General features: G+C 40.0%; 1 protein-coding gene across 2 annotated transcripts in view; it reads right to left on the bottom strand.

The window, feature by feature from the left end:
* Positions 1–4,686: 4,686 nt before the first annotated feature.
* The window catches only part of GK (glycerol kinase), a 46,642-nt gene continuing 30,556 nt past the window's right edge, over positions 4,687–20,772 (bottom strand). Inside the window, exons 15-20 of one of the 2 annotated variants that reach the window (XM_077816972.1) lie at positions 20,177–20,261; positions 19,025–19,145; positions 16,992–17,135; positions 14,122–14,202; positions 10,778–10,864; positions 4,687–7,496 (exon numbers count right to left, since the gene is read on the bottom strand). In XM_077816972.1, coding sequence (XP_077673098.1) covers positions 7,483–7,496; positions 10,778–10,864; positions 14,122–14,202; positions 16,992–17,135; positions 19,025–19,145; positions 20,177–20,261 — 532 coding nt within the window. In that variant the 3' untranslated portion in view covers positions 4,687–7,482. The remainder of the gene's footprint in view (positions 7,497–10,777; positions 10,865–14,121; positions 14,203–16,991; positions 17,136–19,024; positions 19,146–20,176; positions 20,262–20,772) is intronic. The other variant, XM_077816981.1, reaches the window with a different exon arrangement.

Raw genomic sequence — 20,772 nt, 5'->3', positions numbered from 1 at the left:
AGGCCACAAATTTGTGATGGGACAGAGTTGAGAACGGGCTGGCTCAGAAACGGGATGGTGAGCTGAGAAAGGGCAGGTGTGCAGCCTGCCACAGGCACACCACATTACAACTGGGAGTGGCTGCTGAGAACACATGGGCTTGTCCTGTGCCACAGACATCCTCTCTGCATGGGCACAGAGCACTAAGTGCAGGTGGACAGGACAGCCAGGCTCAGGTCATACCATAGAAAGCAAGTGCTGAGATCAAAATGGGGAGTAGAGAACCAGTGAGGTCATTAAATGCTATAGGCACACACCACTGAGTAGACAATGGGCTGGCTTAGTGCATGGTATGAGCATTCAGTGATAGGAATGGGTAGGCTCAGTCCATTGAAACTCATCCTGTGTTTGGGGGAGGGATTTTGGGAGTAACTGAGGATGAGATACAGGAGGATGGTTTGGGATGCTGTAGGTCTAGGGAAGCCAGTGTTGTGCTTGGTGAGACGTAATTTTAGAGTGCCTTGCAGGGAAGATTGGTGCCTCACCAGAATTCTTTTTCTTTTCAACAGGACATTTCTGAAGTGCACTGACACAGCTGTGAGCTTCTTACGCTGCTCAGCTGGCATATTCCTGAAGTTTCACTCATAAAATCTGCAACAGGGGTTCTGTTTAAACACAGAAGTTGAAATAAAGCTGTAATGAATCCTACTTCTCTAGTTAATATTCACACCTTGTAGAAATACAGCAAACTGATTGTGTGTAACAAATGGGGCTAGAAGAAAAAAAGAGATAATTCTGTAGTAACAGTAATAGATGAAACCAGGAAGAGGTCTGGCTAACAAGAGGGGATTATCGTGTTAGGAAAGACGTAAGTAGCCATAAACACAGCCTACTTTATTCATGAGCTGTAATGGCCCTTAAACAGCGAAGGATTACACCCACACACTCAAACACTCATCTGTCACACAACTCTCTGCCAATTCAAGTGTCCAACTGCTTGAGGTTCATATCTTACTATCTTACTCCCCTACCCCACTGTGAATAGAACTAGATGATTAATTTATTATAGGCTGGATAGGTAGCGCTGCACAATTAAGGCTGTCTTCCCATTGTAAGACCCTGCTTTAAGTTGCTTATAAGTTTACCAACTTGAATTATTTGAAGTAAAGTTTTCTGTGTTGATTTTCTCCCTCAGGCTACATTTGTTTTGGAAATTTTTAGCCAAAATGATTCAGCTGTTTCTGAGACTAAGGCTAGGGGAAAATATGTTTCCCATAAAAAAAAAAAAGCTAGCAACCTTTTCTTTGAGAAACTAGTATCCCCACATTTTCAACTAGGGACTTAAAACTTGGCAGAGGTGAACTTTAGGTCAGGGATGTGCATTTTGCTGTTTTTGTGAAAATGTGCACAAGTGTGACCAAGATCTATGCCTTTAAAAAAATTAAATCAGAGTTGGCACATGCCCAGTAGATACTCAGTTTAGCCCTTAATATCTCTGAAGATTCTGTCATCACAGTGCATACCCAAGCCTCTGACAGATGCTAGTGCTAGCCAGCCTACATATGTGCCATCCTCACAGTGCAAATGAGCATGCTCCCTCCAGCTCAGGACTTCCCCACTAGTGGCTGCTGCAGGCTAGGGTAGGATTGGGCAACAGAACAGAGAGCACCGAGTCTCTCCTCCCTACCCCATGTGCTCTCAATGACCCCCTGGGCCCTGCTTACACCCACGCAGCGTAGAAGAGGAATCCACCAGACTCAGATGAAAAGAAGATAGAGGAAACATGGAGACTGAGCAGGGTTTGAATAGTGTGTAGTAAATCATAGGCCATTCAATGAACAATGAGTTTAAAACTAAAATACAGAACAGCTACTTAAGTGATCATCATCCAGCCTACGCACTGGCCAAGGCAGAGGTCATGTGGGGAAAAAATATTATATGGTCACATAAGTAATGACGGTATCAATGCACACTGCTAAGGGAACAGAATTCCCCTAAATCTATAGGAATAAGCTACACCAGTACAGGCACCTTTACACTGATATAACTGTCTACATTAGAGGGCATTGTACTAACCTGACTGATTCCAAACTGATCTAGTGCGTAGACAAGCCCTCACTTGCCGTCTATTTGACCTGTAAGCATATTGGGAAAGAAACTTATTAGAGCAACCTTCCAAACAAACCACTCAACACTAACAGGGAATAATTTCTTATAATGAACTGTCATAATTTATTAAATGAAGGGGCTTAGAATTGTAAAGTGTTTTATAGCTTCCAATGACACATAGCATTAAATAACCTTTTAATAGTAAGTCAACTTCTGGAGACCACAAAAATACCCAGAGGCTTGGGAAGAATATTGAAAATACACCATTATGCTCAGTTTATAGCACACCCTAATATAGAATACTGGATGCTGTACTGGCCACCCCATCTCAAAAAGGCTATTGTAGAATTAAAGAGGTTTAAAAATTAAACTTTTGCTAGAGCTACATGCTTTAGGGTTTAAAACAGGGTTTAAAACACTTAGGTTAAGGCCTTCATAGGGAGCACATTATCTCACATCTTCCTACAGCTGGATTCTTTGAGCCTCTCTGTGAGATGGGTGATCCTGGTTATTGTGGGAGACAGGATATCAGACTAGGTGGATCATGAGTCCAATCCAGTATGGTAATTCCTAACCAACAACTGACTAACTCCTTGTCAACAGCTAAACATCAAAATCCTTTTAAAAAAAGGCAAACAATAAAATGGCAATACAAATATTTTGAGATCCTTGGATGAAAGCTGCCATGGAAGGGCCAACTGCTTTCTACAAAATAATGAACTGATGTTTTCTTTTCCTCAGCCTCTAATACTACCTGGCTCAAGCTGCAGTTCACAATGCAGACACACTCCTACTGAAGTCAGTGGGTGCTTTCCCTGCATAAGTGACTGCAGAATAGGCTATCTTATCAGAAGCAGCTTTGTGAAACTCAGCAGACAGGCCATCCTCCCAGAGGATTTACCTATATTTAGCATTTTAATAGCTGCTTTAATCTCTTCACATCAAAGACAGGTCTGCATCATCTTCAAGATCCATTAAGTTACTGTGGGTAAATTAATCCCTTCCACAGAACTTTTCATACAGTTAGGATCACTCACATATTCTGAGGTGTGCAAGACTTGAACATTGACAAAATTCACTGGTTCTTCCCTAAGGACTGCGCAAGGTCCTCTGCTGAGCTAACTGTGCAGTAATGGGGGGAGGGGGGAGGAGCCCCACACACAGATTCCATTACTGGTAAGGGGTGGGCGAGACAGGAAAAGTTTGGGCATCACTGGGGCTAAACATATTCCTTTCAAACTGAATAAAAAAGGAAAATAATCACACTGAATTTATTAAATCTCATAGTATGTTTGTTTCTCACTGAGAAAGATTAATTATTTTCTAGGCAGAAGGATGGTGGCCAAAATTCGCAGACTTGGGTGCTGGGGGAAAAAAAAAAAAAAAATCTAGTCCAAAATTTGCAGTGCCCCTGCGAATCAGGTTCTCTTTACTTGGAAGCCTAATTTTACATATGAGAGTTTTACAGCACCTTGCTCCAGCAGACAGAGTTCTAAGAGCTTCCTTGCACAACAAATCAGTACAGTAGGCATATGTATTTTTACATCAAGTTTGATTTTGTGCTAGCATCACTATTTTTAGGTTTTGATATACTAGTGATTTGTATATTTCCTAATGTCAGCTCTCTGGGGCACAGCTAGAATCTTGGCTGTTAAGAAGGGGCTACTGGGGTGTTTGATACCTGCAGAGGAATGGAAACAGCTTGATATCGTGGGGTAATCACATCTGCTGGAGGTTTCTGCTAAAATGATCAGCAGTGAAGTGGGTGTTGTTCATTTTCGTTAAGTCTGAAACCTAAAGGCAAGTCACCCATTTTGATGGGGAACAGAGCCACTGTTCTACAGACTCTCAGCCATAAGGGCTGTTTAAAATTTTTAATTGAATGGAAGTTTGTATTCTAGGCACAATTATGTGTGAAAGATGGATTTTGCAGCAAGTCCCAGACATGGATTTGTGAAATAGATGGGGGTCTGAATATAATGGCCAGAGACTTGCACGCACCCCCTACACACCAGTTACTACTCAGACCCATAACCAGTCACACGACAGCAATTTACATGGATGTAAAGTCTGTGGTAGCCATATACCCACAGTGTGCCTTTGGAGACAATATACACTCAGAAAACAAGAGTTACCACACATAGGTAACCTCTCTCTAAGATAGACTTCTTCTCCCAATCCATTCTATAGCATCATGCAGTTGCATGCACCTACTGACCTACCCCTCGACAATATCCTCAAACCATAGTCCTTTCATTGTTTTACATCTCCCCTGCCCCCATGCAATGGCTCCTCATCGTACAATAGTCTTATTTCCTTCAATAACTGAGAAACAGAAAAATATCAAAGCACTTTCAAATCTGATCCTTACAACTGAAAATGCCACCGATCAACCCAAGTGAGAGCAAGCAGCAGAACCAATTAACCAAACTTTGGAAAATAAGATTTTATCCAGAGTTGAATAAAGCGGGGGGAGGGGGTGATTTAGATAGGAATCCACTGCGTATTACACCTCTTGGAGTCCATATGGCATCCTGCATGTTAAGTTTTCATTCATGTTTTCCTCTGCAAGTACATATCTGCAAGCAAGAACTGAGACAAATTTTTAAGCCAATTTATTCATTGTATTTCAATGTCAATGTTTTTCAAGTAAGAATTCATAAATCTGGCAATTTATAGAAAAAAGTCAATTTCTATTCACACAATTTATTTGAAGAGGTTTTCAAGTTATTTATAGTTAATTTAAGCTATTTTGGTAGAAAATTAACAATGGTGTTGAAATAACACCTAAAAAATATCTGCAACAGTAATTTGAATCTCACAAAAAATAAGTTACAATCATTTACTCACAAACTGCAATTGGAACAGCATCATCTCACAATAGGTTGTATATGTCAGAAAACCAGCAGAATCAATACTCTATGCAAAAAACAGATACACCAGTGTAAAAGGCAACACAATGAAATTAATGATTTCAGGTTCATTACATATTACAGGTTTCCCGTTTCAGCATTAATCTGGAGAAAATAACCACTTGGGAACTAATTTTGGCAAATAACTAACTAGAAACCCCATTTTCTAGGGTATGGCCACCCTTAATCTGTGTCCTCCTCCAGGGGCAACTAGCACTACATTGGTCCCTGGTGTTTGGCCTGGTCTACACTAGGGATTAGCTCCACATAGCTGCATTGCTCAGGGATGTGAAAAATTCACCTCTCAAAAGCAATGTAGCCATGACAACCTAACCCCCTGTGTAGATGCAGTTAGGTCAACAAAAGCATGCTTCTATCAACCAAAACACCATCACCTTGGCATGGTGCTGTTCCTATACCAATGGAAAAACTTCTATGGGAGCAGGCTACTTCCACAATACAGAATTAAGATGGCATAAGTATAGCACTGTAGCTATGCCAATGTAGTCCCTGTAGTATAGATGTGAGATTCTAGAGAGTAAGTCACAAAGGGAAGATTGAGAATTGTGTAAAGTTGAGGAGCTTTGTGGTTTTACCATTATTTAGTGATTACATTCCTCCTTCAGTATACTTCTACAATTACATCTGAATACATACTGAAAACCAGAAACCTTTATTGCTACATGTATCCAAACACTAGGTATTTGCAGAAGTTAGTGTGGACAAAGTATGTTCAAGTGACATAAGGCCTGAGTGAACAGATTATGGGTATGAAGGGAGGTTATATATTTCCACCAATGCAGAAGACTCCCACGAGTATCAATCAGTTATATAAGCATCAATGGGAAAATATATTCCTCAGTGAACATTTAAAAAGCAGATGTTTTCAGACTTCATTGCACTTGATAATAAAAAGGCAGTTTATATTAAAAACATGTACAGACCTGAACTTCTATGCAGCTCCAATACTTATTACTCTCTACTAGCTCCTCCTTTACAGTTTATGGAAGAAATAAAGCTTTTTTAGCGAATGACTGCTTTTGCATAAAACAGACCAGGAGAGAGCTTTTGAACACAAAAACACTCCCTTCAGCTCCTAGTGCACCTATGAAAAATATTCAAAATAAATGACAGGAAAGTTCCCACACTGACTCTCCTCCTCAGTGTCACTGTAACATTAGTATCATCTTGCATCTGCAGAAACATCTTCTCTGCCCTACCAAATAAGCTTTTAAATAATTTATGTTGCTACTGTCAGATTGTCACTTTTCCTATGATCATCTTAGATGACTATCTGTTTAGATATACCGGGTCTACATTTTTAAGTGGACTGAAGGCAATTTCTAAGTTTGTGGCTTAGACCTTAAGTGTCTAGTTTTGGATACTCAAGTTTGTGTATCCCAAAGCTTGGATTTGGGCTTGCAAACATCACAGTTCAGGACACAAAACAAGCTCATTAAGTAAAAACATGGTCATGCACATTCAGAAGCAGCTTTTTGTCCCCAAGATACACTAAATGTGATCAAGAACATGAAGTGATGAGGAAGAACAACTTATTTAGAGTGGATCCTCTTTGTGTAAACAGCAATAGCTGCATCTTCCTAAAGTTTTGTGCATCATGTAGTATCCTAAACTGGTATGAGAAAAGCCCAAATACAGCATGGGACAACAAAGGTCAATACATCCCTTTAACTGTAAGGGCTATCAGTTGTTACGGACTACGAGGCTCTCCTGTGAGCAGTGTGCCTGTGTAAAATCTGGCTTTCAAAACAATGCAAATGTACAAAAATGGCCTTTACCAAAAAAGTTGATTCTCCCTATTCCCTTCCAAGAGACAGAGTTAGGATTTAGTGTCTTAAATAGTTCTTATCAATGATCCTCCCATGAATGTATACTAGAGACAATAAATCAAACCTCATTTAATGTTTTGATCAATATTTAAGAAGAGTCTGCAGATATTAAAGTGTCCGGTACTAAGTCAGTGTTAAAAAAACAAAAACCCTATACCAATAGAGATGTTTCAATCCAGCAGCCACTGAACAAAAAATCCTTTTAGCAACCATAGAAATACAACTAATTCACAGCAGCTGGGAAATAATTTAACTGTTTTATGGCTTACTGTAATGCATTATAATAAAGTACCAATAATTAGACAGGTTACAACTTCTATTTATGGCACGTCCTCAAACAAAGTTAGGACCTATGGACCTTGAAAGGATACTTAAATGGAGGTCAGAGAGGAGAAAAGAATGGTATATTTTGTGTGGGGGTGGGGGTGGGGGGGTAGGGGGGTAAGGGAGCTTACTTTCCTTATTTCAAGTTAGAAATCCACCACCTTAGATGTCTCTGTAGGTCAGACAACAGATCGGTTTATAAATTAACTAATCAAACAAACAGTGCCATCATATTGGGTGATAACTGGATTCTTCTCTCTTCGTACATAAACCAAACAGGCCGTATTCCGGTAATCCATTAAGTAGCCTCATTTGTCAATTCCTTAAACAGAAAAGATTATGCATCAAAAGTACAGAATGTACCACAACACATTTAATGTCACATGGAGGGGTTGAAATAGGATGCTCTTAGCTTCATTTTCTTGAAACGGGGATCAGCTTTCCACAGTTAAAATCCTAATTTAGCCTATCTGCATAGATTTTTCTGCATTTCAGCGGTAGGTGCTGTTATGCCCATCTGTAACTAGTTTGCAATTTCACAGCCATCTCTCTGGTTGAATGCAGTAACCACCAGAACACCCAACAATTTAAGAGACAAAAGGTGAGGAAGAATGTCTCATACATGTGCAATAGCAGAGGAATTTAGGTAGGTGGAATTATATGACATGTTTTGGAAGATAGCCTCATCAGCAGGGCCAATGCCGCCCTTTGTGGGATCTTAACCAGAAGTTTTATACCATCTTTTTTATACCATCTTTCAGAGGAAGTAACTTGGACAGCACAATACACCATGTGGAGACATTGCTTCAGTTTCAACTCTAAGGACAGAATGCTAATTTTCACCAAAATAAGAAAAGTCACTACAAGAAATAATTAGTGAAACTTCAAAAAGCACCCAAGGTTTTATTTTATGTTTGGTTAGAGATCTCACATCAAGTGAGAAGTCAAGCAGCTAAGCTTAAAAAATAAATCTAATGAGATTGCAGCTCCAGGACTCAGTATGCTACGTAAGTTACAATGAAAACAATGGGTTTCAGAGTAGCAGCCGTTTTAGTCTGTATCCGCAAAAAGAAAAGGAGGACTAGTGGCACCTTAGAGACTAACAAATTTATTTGAGCATAAGTTTTTGTGATGCATCCGATGAAGTGAGCTGTAGCTCACGAAAGCTTATGCTCAAATTTGTTAGTCTCTAAGGTGCCACAAGTCCTCCTCCTCTTTTTAATGAAAACAATGTTTATTAGATGCACCATTAGTCTTTTTTCCTTTGGAGCAAGGGTCATACTCTGACATCTTTAGGTGTTAATAATTAAGTGATTCCTGTTTGATTTCTGGTGCAGTGATGAAGCGACTACATTACAGGACAATTTACAATTTGGCAGCTTCTGTATAAAATGGCTTTGCTGCACTAGTGCTCCAGATACTGTCCTAGCAAGGAGAGATTCTTCTCCCCCTGCAGTAGCTCTAGTATCACAAGGTTGCCCAGAAGGCAGATGATTAACAACTGTGTTGTTGCCTGGTGCTGATTCACTGCATACAAGACAGGAAATTTAACCTCAGTTAAATTAAGTAAATAATCTTCTAATTGACACTGCAGCTCCAATGCAGTCATCAAGACTCAAATGAGCCAGTGGGATTATGCTGCTGTAAATAAGAAAGCATGTGACCAAATGTGACTTTTTAAAGAGGGAAGTCCCTTCTAATTAAGGGATTTTTCCCTTTTGAGTTTGTTAACCAGTTTCAATTTTATATCCTCCCCACCCCCAAAGCCTACCATGTAAATAATATGTTAAAAGCCCATCTCTGCATGCCTGCCTTAAATTTCTTTTAAAAATATAGCTGAGGTTTTGAAGTTTGTTTTTAGCCAGTGAACCCTCACTTCATGATAACTTGAAAACAAGAGGAGGAACATGATCTGAAGGTCAGAGTGATGCAGAGATTCTGTTTTCCCAGGCCTTTATTCCTGCAGGTGTCATGTGAGAGCTGATAAGACTTAGTTTTAGTGGGTGGGAAGGAATTAAGATTCACATTGGTTCCAAGCATGAGAATTTAGATATGCACTTAGATTACAGGACAAAGCATTTTTAAACAAATAAACCCAACATTTAAAAAAAATAATAATAATCATAAGCAGAAATGGGCACAGTATTGACTTGCTTTCGAATGTCAAATTTCATATTGTTGTAGGTGTCCCAGATGTGGTCAGGAATCAGTACTGCAATTAAAACTGAAGAGTTCTCATTAAGCTTGTTAAAAATGTACCTACTTGTAGAAATTTGTTTTAATAGAGTACTGACTTGTAACTGGGTTTCTCAGCCAGGGCCCGCCTTCGAGTGCTGCACTATCCACTTAAGTGGCAGCTCATCAAACTCATTTTCGGATATATTCCAGAGTTAGTAAATCAAAGGCAAGCCTCTCAATTTGATTTTTACCATAAAACTTTCTGAGAAGTACAGGCCACACGCAATCTTTAAAACACAATGCAAGAAAAAGTAGCATTGAACAGTATGAGCAACAGACTGAATAGAAAAATTATTTTCAGATCACTAGAACAGTGTTCCAGAGTCATTAACAGTTTGGGTCAGTGTTTCAGAAATGTATGGCCACTATGCTGTTAAAGTATCTGCTTCAGGCTGAAAACTTGCCGTTTGTATATTTTTTAAAACAAAAAGCTCAAAATAAGCCACGTGGGTCTATATTGTAAGAAAGCAAAATAATGTATATACATACGACATTTGTGTTTCTGCTGTTCAAAGACACTATTTTTAAACCTTGTTAATCTATCGTTAACTTTTAAACAAAGGACTGTCTCTGAAAATAAATATTTACTGCACATGCACACAATTCTTCCCATTTAAAAAAAAGTTTGTTTTTTTTAAAATGCATAGGCCCACCATGCTCTGTTCACTTTATATACATGGACAAATCTAGTTAGTTATATTACAGGATGCACTGCGGCATCAAGAGAAGACTGAAAAGTGTATATGAGCAAAATAATGAAGCTGTTTAGTTTGCTAAGTCTGTACAAACAGACCAATAGCTCCAAGTGGATCAGAACTGAAAACACATATTCAAATTGTTTGAACTCCTATCTCTCTTTCAAGGAGAGCTGAAAATACATTTGCCCTTTTAGGTCTTTAAGCCAGGCCCTCAAAGTAGTTTAAAAGAAAAGAAGTATAGGACACAGGCTAAAACTCTTATTTTAAACTCCCAGTTACGCCACACTACTGCAGAGAATATGATTCTCTGTCAGCGTGCTCCAAAGGGTACATCTTGTTTACTAGATGTACAAATCAAATCAAAAAAGCACCATGGACTATACAGTTCAAGTGTTTATGCAGAACTCCTGCTTCAGGTAAGAATTCTGCACAAACAAAAAAACAAAAAAGAACTTACAGCGCAACGGGATGAGTTGCAAATAGAGTTCCAGCATTCACCTGCATTTTCTTACTAACTATAGGTGTAATTCCCACCCTTAACTTTTCTCTGTGTGCATGAGCAACAAATAGCATTGAAAACTTTCTTGTTGAGAACAAACAAATGGAAGATAAGAACATTTAAACTAGTGTAGAGACCCTGTAGAATTATCTAGTTCAAATAACTAACCTGAGATGTACTTTGCTCCGATTAACATTATCATGCTACTCACTATATAAAAACCCAAAGGCAGACTAGAGAAGATACTAGAGTCACCTGATGTCATCCAGTAGAAGGAGTTTCCAGTCAAGCAAACGAAAAGAGAAATATATGTAAATTGCAGTATTTGCGTTAAGAATCATATGAACAGCAAAAAAGTTACAAAAAAGAGTAGTAACATTCACAAAAATGTTATTTAAAGTGTTACATGCATGCCATATAGAGAAGTCCAAGCCATATACATTTGAATCTGGATCCAGAATCCTCTTTCAAGAGTTATTAGGTAGAGCCCATCTCTAATATTATTCAGCATAAAGCCACAAGCAGAAAGCAAGCACAATTATTCCAAAATAAGAGTGAAGGCAAATACCAAAGATTCTCCCAGTGGTAACCTGAGATCACTGCAAGTACATTTTGGTAAATAGTTATATTCTGCTTGTGAAATTGCACTCCATATGATTTTATGAAAATATGCTAATGAGTGTGAATATAATGTAACTGGAATATGCTTCATGCAAAAGGTCTCTTGTAAGGTATCATTACAAAGCTTAATCTACCGAGTGTGTTCATCCTATTTGTATGAATGTATCATTCTTGTATCTGAAACTGGAAATATAAAATATAACTCTGAGGTCTTACTTTAGTTATGCAAAGTGTGGGCCATTAATGGTGGTTTAGAATCTTGATGGCTCCCATCAACTAGGACAATTGACTGTAGATGGCTCTGTTTATTTGCAAGCCTTCCTATGAGTCAGGTTGGGAAGAATGAAGGCTGGGGGGGGCGGGGTGTCTCACAGGACATGTGATCAAGTCTTAAACCTGGTGCTTTTCCATTTAGAAGGAGGGGTGGGGACCCAAAGAGACAAAAGCTTCCACCCTTGTGCCTAAGGTATGTAAAGTGATGGAACAGAATAAAGAGGGCTGCAGTCATGAAAAATCCCCTAGTTACCACCTGAGCTAGAACAAGGACCGTACCAGTGAAAGGATTGGGCCCATACCAGGAAGGAGTCCAGTCTGTGACAGAAGCTTATTGGAACATTTCATCTGTAACCAGTTTCTTAAATGTATTAGGCTTAGACTTGCATGTTTTGCTTTATTTTACTTGGTACTTACTTTGTTCTGTCTGTTATTACTTGGAACCACTTAAATCCTACTTTTTATATTTAATAAAATCACTTTTTGTTCATTAATTTACCCAGAGCAAGTATTAATTCCCAGGGCAGCATACAGCTGTGCATATCTATCAGTGTTATAGAGGGCGAACAATTTATGAGTTTACTCTGTATAATCTTTATACAGTGTAAAATGGATTTATTTGGGGTTTGGACCCCATTGGGAACTGGGTATCTGGATGTTGGAGACAGAAGCAATTCTTAAGCTGTTTTCAGTTAAGCCTGCAGCTTTTGAGGGACATGGTTCAGACCTGTGTCTGTGTTTGCAGCAGGCTAGGGGGTCTGGCTCAACATGACAGGGTACTGAAGTCCCGAGCTGCCAGGGAAAATGGGCTCAGAGGTAGTCTCAGCACACCAGGTGGCAGTCCCAAAGGAGTTTCTGTGACCCAACCTGTCACACTGCTTATCACTTTAAGTGAAAAGGGAAATAAGCATATTTTTTGAGGGCTGGAAGAATTTTCAATTCTGTTAATGGGGAAACACCCTGTATACGCACTTCATTCTCTGGCTGTTGGTGATTTTAGGGTACATAACATTCGAGTTTGTTCCATGTAAGGCATCCCAGTCACAACTGACATTTTACTGAAAAAGAACTTTTGTCATTTGTATTAAGATTATGTATTTGCTCTTCTAGGGATTCCAGATAAATTTGTTTTTTGCGCTTGTGACATTAAATGAGGTATGTGTACCTAGTCCAATCCTTTTTAAAAAAATGACAATGAACTGAGTATTTAAATGTACACTGAATTAATAAGATGTCCAATTAATATGCATTTAAACTGTTCCCAGGAGCAAAGTAATTCCCTCTAGTTGCTGCAGCTTCCCTCTTTCAAAATGCTTCCCCCTCAACCTCTCCATTTTCTCGTGAGTTTGGTTCTTAAATCCAATTTTTGTAACATTGCAATATAGTTGTATTTTTTGTGTGCTCTAGAGAAATACATATAGCATTGTGTGCTTTAAATCTCTCTCCCTCCCCAAATAAGACGTATATTATAATCTACTTTGAGCAGTCTAGCTCAAACATTGTCAGAAATACTTTCACTGATCTTAGGCCAGTGCTTCATTTACCTTACTAACATGAGTTGAGAATGTCTTTTGCAAGGATCTAAAGTTGCAACTTCTCTCTCTGAGGAAGGGTTGCCCTTTCACAGAGAGGGCAGCATGCTGCATGGACCATTTCTATAGCTCATTTAGCTCAAATCAAAATCAGCCTTATTTTATAGGCCTGAATCTAGCCATATGGGACTATTCTTAATCAGTTGATGATTACACTCCAACTCGGGCAGCTTTTGTTTAAATTGAACTTGCTGATACCACAAAGTATGAAATGATATGCTACTTTAAAAATGTAGCTACTGTTTAGTTGTTCAGAAAGTTGTTGCTTTCTCTGTATGGGGCATATAGTCAGTCCCATGTTATTTTTACTTCATAATAATTAGTACACGGATTCTCAACCTGTGGGTCACAATCAGTTTCAAGGAGTTATTGCCCTCCCCTCTCTCCACCCCTCTTTTTTTTTTTTTTTTTTTTTTTAAAAATAGGGACATGAGGGTCCTAAAACATTTTCCTTTTGTAGCATGGGGCCACATTATGGAAGTGTCTGACAACCGCTGTATTAACTCATAGCTTCCAGCTTTATACTATGTTTGTTCTCTTACTGCAGACATCTTTACTGATGCAGTTCAGAGGAAGCTACAGTCTGCTCTTGGTGTACATGCCCAAGATTTTAATATCTTTGCAGTGACTTAAGCATCACAAGTAAATCTCCTTAAAAGTTACATAGGAAAATCCACTTCCTGTTTGATTTGTTTTACATCTATAGCCCTTTTACTGCAAATAATATCTTTTTTCAATTAAAGGATCTGATAATGTCAACAAGGAAATAGGCCATCATCCTTTCAACTGTACAGTTTATATTTTAAAAGGAATAACTATTCAACAAGGTTAAACCTTAAAATGCTGTTTGCTTAGAAGCAGAGATAGACAGTTCAGTGTTACCAAGTGCTAAAATGTAATAAAAAGCGAGGTTTTTTTCTGTCTTTTAAAGGAGAAAAATACATCTCCATAATGTAGAGGGCTACTGATGTTTTGAAGGACCTTCAACTTGTGCTAGTCACTGAAGTATAAAATATAATGGTTTACCATTTGCCTGAGGTTCGGATGTCTCCCAGCCCATTGATTTCATTACAGCTTTCTTCCACCTGGCATAGCGATATTCACTTTCTGGAATCACAAAGAGGTATTAATGTAATTTCACGTTAGATTTCCACACATTAAATTCACTATTAAACCTCTGTCCTGCAAAGATTTCCCAAAGAATACACAGCAGTTATTTAAGAACTCATCCCCATTACAACAGAATATCTGGAGTGATAAAAAAAAAGACTCATGCATGAACAACTAGCAATTTATCAATTCTTCACAGCTCTAAACATTTATAGAGTAAGGATTACAGACTTTATTCTCTACTGCATTTCACTTAGAATCATAGAATTGTAGGACTGGAAGGGGCCTCTGTAGGTCATCTACCCCAGTCCCTTGCACTGAGGCAGCACTGTGGGCTTGGCTACACTTGCGAGTTACAGCGCAATAAAAGGAGCCCCAGGCGCACTAACTCAACACCCGTCCACACTGGCAAGGCACATAGAGCGCTCTGACTCCACGGCTACAGCACTCCTGGTACTGCACCTTGGCGAGCGGAATAACATTTGCTGTGCCCCCCGCTGGAGCGCAATTGCATTACTGCGCTCTGATCAGCCTCCAGAAACATCCCATAATCCCCTTAAGTCAAGTGGCCACTCTTCTCATTGTTTTTGAATCACTGTAGGAATGCAGATATGCCCTTTGAAAGCGCTGTTTCTGACAGCCCGCATGCTTATCTGCTTCAAGACAAAGCAACTATTAGTGTGGAATGCTCTGTGTGTGTGGGGGGGGGGGGCAAGGGAGGGAGGGAAGGTCTGCTACTGTCTGAACTTACAAGACAGCATGCTGACATGCTCTCAGCCCCCCCAAAACCCACTCGCTCTCCCCCCCACACATTCACACAACACACTCCCTGTTACACTCCACCCGGCCCATTTGAAAAGCATGTTGCAGTCACTTGCATGCTGGGATAGCTGCCCATAATGCACCACGCCCAATGAGAGTGCTGCAAATGTGGCCACGCCAGCGTGCTTGAAGCTGTCAGCGTGGACAGACTGCAGCGCTTTCCCTACTGTGCTCTATGAAGGCTGCTCTACGCCTGCAAGTGTAGCCATGCCCTGGGTATTATTTAGGCCATCCCTAACAGGTGTTTGTCTAGCCTGCTCTTAAAAACCTCCAATGATGGAGATTTCACAACCCACCTAAGTAATTTGTTCCAGTGCTTAACTACCTTGACTGTTAGAAAGTTTTTCCTAATGTCCAACCTAAACCTCCCTTGCTGCAATTTAAGCCCATTGCTTCTTGTCCTATCATCAGTGGTTAAGGAGAACAATTTATAACAACCCTGTGTGTACCTGAAGACTGTTGTCATATCCCCTCCGCCCACAGTTCCTCAGTCTTCTCTTCTACAGACTAAACACATCCACTTTTTTCAATCTGTCCTCATGGTCATGTTTTTTAGACCTTTAATCATTTGTTGCTCTCCTTCCTCTCAACTTTCTCCAATTTGTCCAAATCTTTCCCAAGTGTGGTGCCCAGAATTGAATAGAACTCCAGCCGACACCTTATCTGTGCTGAGTTGAGTAGAAGAATTACTTCTCACATCTTGCTTATAAAACACTCCTGGCTAACACATCCCAGAATGATGTTTGCTTTTTTTTTTTTTGAGGCAGTATAATGCTGTAGACTTCTATTTAGTTTGTGATCCACTATAACCCCCAGATCCTTTTCTGCTGTACCTGTTCCTAAGCAGTCATTTGCTGTCATTCTGACTCAACTGTGACTCAACACAGGTAAAACTAAATATGCTGGGATATGGGTAGTGGAGAATCAGGCTTTAAAACTCAACTTTTCCCCTACAAATTCACTAGGCAGATTGGTAAGTATAATCCAAATTGAAGCAGTAGTAGTCACTTTGAAGTTAATATACTAGGAGAGGAAATCGACAGAAATTTATTGCTGTTAAAAACACCCAGACAAAAAAATTGTGCAAAGAGCAATGCAATCAAATATTAAAACCTCTAATAAAAAGGGAGAAATGCTTGAGTCTTGCACATGTATCTGTTCTTAGGTTCTTCTGGAGACAGAAACTTAACATTATAATGAATACAAGATGACACATTAGTTAGAACAGTGAGCTAATTTTAAAGATAACGACCTGCTCTACATAGAAAAAGTTTCTCCTAAAATTATAAAAAGTTGGCCCCTTCTGCAGCCCTGTGTGGGCTGACAACTGTGTGGACTGTTTAGGGGCCACTAGCATCCTTTGCCAACAATTTTCAACACTGAGGACTCAGAGGGGTAAGTGGGATTTTTTTAATCAGTTTTTAATTGGTTGAAACCAAAAGCCACCAAATCCAGTCACACTAAACGACATGCTCCTATGTAAAGAGCTTTGGTATTAAGTCATTTTTGCCTGCTCCATCATTATTGTCCAACTATTGGCAAAGCAAGCAGACGGAACCCACACCTCCCTCCTAAAAAGCCAGAAGCATCAAGCACTACAGACTTGTTACCACAGTCTGAGTGGTAGGGGGGAGGAATAGCTCAGTGGTTTGAGCACTGGCCTGCTAAACCCAGGGTTGTGAGTTCAATCCTTGAGGGGGCCATTTAGGGATCTGGGACAAAAATTGGGGATTGGTCCTGCTTTGAGCAGGGGGTTGGACTAGATTACCTCCTGAGGTCCCTTCCAACCCTGATATTCTATGATTCTATGAAATGGTACTGCTAATTACCAGTAACTATCTTTACAGTGGGGTGTTCAACTTTTGGCCAACCATTCAATTTAAATTTATATGTATGCTAACAGAAAGGGGCTGCTGGGGAGTTTTCAGATAATTTTTAAAGTTCAAATTTCAAATTTCTTTTACCCTCAGGATTGATCTGTGGTTCAAATCGTTCCCACGTCACTGCCGTCAAATCCCCAGGATTCAGACTCCAAACTCCAACTCCTTCCGCTGCTCCGGCTGCCATTGCAGCTCCTAGTGCTGTTGTTTCAGGCATTGATGGCTTCACTAAAGTAAAACAAAGGAACACAAACCATCTTTCTTTATGGGTCAAAGTGCATAGACAAAGAGGCCTAACTGGGCTATTATACACCTAGCTTCCCTAAGGTTTAAAGTTGCAAACCTCCCTTTAAACACAGTTGTCACGGTTACTGGTCTAATATGTCTGACCTCAATGGAGTGCATCTCCCTCAAGCTTCTAGCCTTCTCTCACTCTTATCTCACAGCCTCGGGCTGTGGTTCCCAGATGCTAACCACTATTACCTCAACAAGCCTGACTTATGTTCAGTACCTGCAGTTCTGTGCCCTCCTTAGTCAGTGACTTGTGGTTATCACAGTGACCAAATAGCCTTCTTAAAGCTAAGTATTATTTATTTAGAACAAAAACATTTCAGAGAAAACTAGTATTAAAAACTATACACACATCTAGCTAGACAGGTGTCTTTCCATCTTCCGCAGGGGGAAGGGAAGCAGGAGGGAGATAATTCTTCCTCCTGTCTCTGCTCAGTCTTTCTGATCCCTTCCCTTCTCAGGGAACACATCACTTTAATTATTTACAACCCTTCGGTCTGTTAACTCTCAGCCATGGCAAAAATAAGGCTCGCAACTTCACTGGAGACAGAACATAGGATTCTCAAAGTTATGAAGTGTGTGCCAGGGCTCTCTTATCTGGGAGCCATTGTGTTGCCTTCCTGCTTGTTTTTCCAGCAACCCGTATTAAGTTAGCTCTACACACTGACACGGAAAATTCTATTAACTCAATACAACTATATGGAAACTACTCTGGCCAGGTCAGATACCACATTAATAAATTACATATCAGTATTCGCAGCAGCTCCACATTGCCACAGCAGTATTACAGTAAGGGTTTGGGAAAGGTGTTCTATTCTCACTGCTGCTGAAGTTCTGCAATCCTATAAAAGTGTTGTGGTATAATACTGCAAGAGGCTTTAAAGAGCAACCCACTTAGAGCAATGGCGCTCAGTCTCAAGAGCTGAAGAGCCTTTTCACCATACAATGGCCTTGCAGGCACAGCTTGATGCCCTTTATTATAATCCCGTTGCGCTGCTGTTGCATCAATATCTTTGGTCTGTGAAACTTCATTTCCTGAAGAAGTGGCTCTTTATTCCCCTCAGCCGGCCTCTTCCGAGGGAGGGATCTTATCTAGGTTTCTGTACTACATTCACCACATTAATACATGGAAAATCCTTAAATTATTTTCTTTTCTTCCTTCTCCACCCACCTCTTCATAGCCAATGTGGGAGATACCCCTTCCCCCCACATCATTGGGTGCAGAACACAGTGACATTTCTCTTCGGTCTTTCCACATTCTACACTTTGAGTCATGGAACTTCCTTCCACTTAAGCCACGTGGCAGAGCTGAGAGTGCAGAATGAAGGCGGGGGGGGAAGAGGGTAAGGCGGGGGGGGGGGGGGGGGAAAGAAGTACAACTCCTAGCAGCTGCCACCCTACTGGCGATTTTGTTTAGCGCTCCCCCATATATATGATGCAGTTGGGGTGCAATCTTGTGAACTGGCCTCTACATCAGACTCCAACAACCTACATGTGGGTTTAGAATCTGAACCGGGATGAGAAACCTTGCGTAAGAAGAACCTGCACCAGATCTTAGACCTCTACTATGATGCTGTAATGCTTCAGTAACGGAAGTCAGAAAGAGCCAAGCACCTCTAGAATACTACAATCCTTATTGGGCCTTGGACACTCCCCTCCCACAAACCAGGCTAGCCAGCGCTTTTATTTAAATCCCCATCCCACCCCCGAACAGTGATGGGAAGGGCCAGCAGCAAAAAAAGCTAATACTTTACATATGAAGTTTGTTCAGCTTTTTAGACTCTGATTGCGTTCTTGAGAAGTCTAAACAGTGAGTTTGCACTTACCTACTGGAATACATAGAATATCTGCTTGGAGCTGCATAAGAATCTTGTTGTTAGTCATTCCTCCATCTACTTGTAACTCGCTCAGTGGTATCCCGCAGTCCTTGTTCATAGCATCCAAAATCTGAAAGAAGAGCACTACATATTATACATTTTACTGTGCAGAAACACAAGAGCCTCTTTCAATACAAAGAAAGATTGTTGAAGAATTCCAGACTGAGAACATTCCTCTGAAGTCCTATTCATCCACAAAAGAGAAAGCAGGCAGTGACAATACTGGTTTGCTCCCACATTACTCAAACATATACTCTTAAAATATGTGTACGGGAAAGGTGTTAGACTCTTATTACTGCTACAGACTTGTAGAGAGTCTACAAACCATGCTTAAAAGGCCCATGTACATCAGACCTGAATAAAAATATATCTAACCTCTAGAGCCGAGAAGATGGCTTCATCTTCACACAAAGTTGACCCCGGAGACTCAGACTACCAAATGGAGACCTTTGACTGCCTAGACAGGTTGTTTAGAGGTCTTCCACAGTTCTTTGGGCAAGGAAGAGGAACTGAGGTGAAAGAGGATCGTAAGGATTTACTGATGGCAGTTCATAAAAAGAATGAACTTGTAATGCTGTGATTTATTGTAGGGGTAGACTGGTTGGCCCATCAGAGCAGGGACTGACTTTTTTTTTTAAACCACAAAGAGCTCAGCACAATGGGGCCCAAATTAGCATCGGACACTGTAATATTAAATATTTGTTATGATAAGGTGAAACGCTTACAGAGGAGAACAATTCTAGAGGTGGAATATGCACTATGGCTCAGATTTGTAAAGGTAGGGAAGCACTGCTGTGCTCAATATTGCAACACCTACCTGATTTAACAGCCTAAATCTCACGGACTATCAATGGGATTTAGATTCTTAAATGCCTAAATCATTTTTTGAAAATGAGATTTAGGCTCTTAAATCAGATAGGTGTTGGAACACTGAGCACAGCAATGTCCTGATAGCTGTACAAATCTGGGGCTACTAAACTTAACTGGATCTTTTCATCAGTTTGTTGGAGAAATTTTTAAATACCACAAGTCATTATTGTTTGTACTCAAACTCAAAAACAACCCCCCTCCCCCAGAAGTTAGGAGCAAGTTTGCCTTTACCTCTCGTGTTTGAAAGCAGACAGCCTCTAATGCAGCGAAGGCAATGTGGTTTTTATTTGTAAACTGAGTAAGGCCACAGATAATACTGTTAAGACAAAACAAATATTAAGCGACTAAGATCACGAATCTTGGTCAGATTATGTTTCAGTCTTACACCTGAGATTTTCAAGCACATTCGTATTGCACTGCGTATAGATACTGTGGTTTAAAGTTAGAACACCTGAAAATAGAATAAAAACCTCTCATGGTAATGTTTTAAAATCCCATTGACTATTCTCCCCTTGGATTTTAATCCTAAAAATGTCTTTGTTTTACATACAGAACACAATTATCTTTATAACATGGATACTTCATTTCATTGCCACACCGGGAAAAAAACAAACCAACTAATATTACATTCTACTAGTCCTCCCCCCCCCACAAAAAAAAAAAAAAGATGAAGTATGCAAACAGGATGACTTCGCCAGGCAAACCATCTCGTGTTTCAAAAGAACCTCCAATTTCCTCCATATACTATATATCTGTTCTTTCAGTTCTCAAACAAGGGCTTCACTGGGGACAGGACTATGTTCTTGGTACGTAAAACTGTTACCCAG

Source organism: Eretmochelys imbricata, chromosome 1 (assembly GCF_965152235.1).
Source record: "Eretmochelys imbricata isolate rEreImb1 chromosome 1, rEreImb1.hap1, whole genome shotgun sequence".
Taxonomy (NCBI): domain Eukaryota; kingdom Metazoa; phylum Chordata; order Testudines; family Cheloniidae; genus Eretmochelys; species Eretmochelys imbricata.
This window is presented reverse-complemented; position numbering and strand designations above follow the sequence as displayed.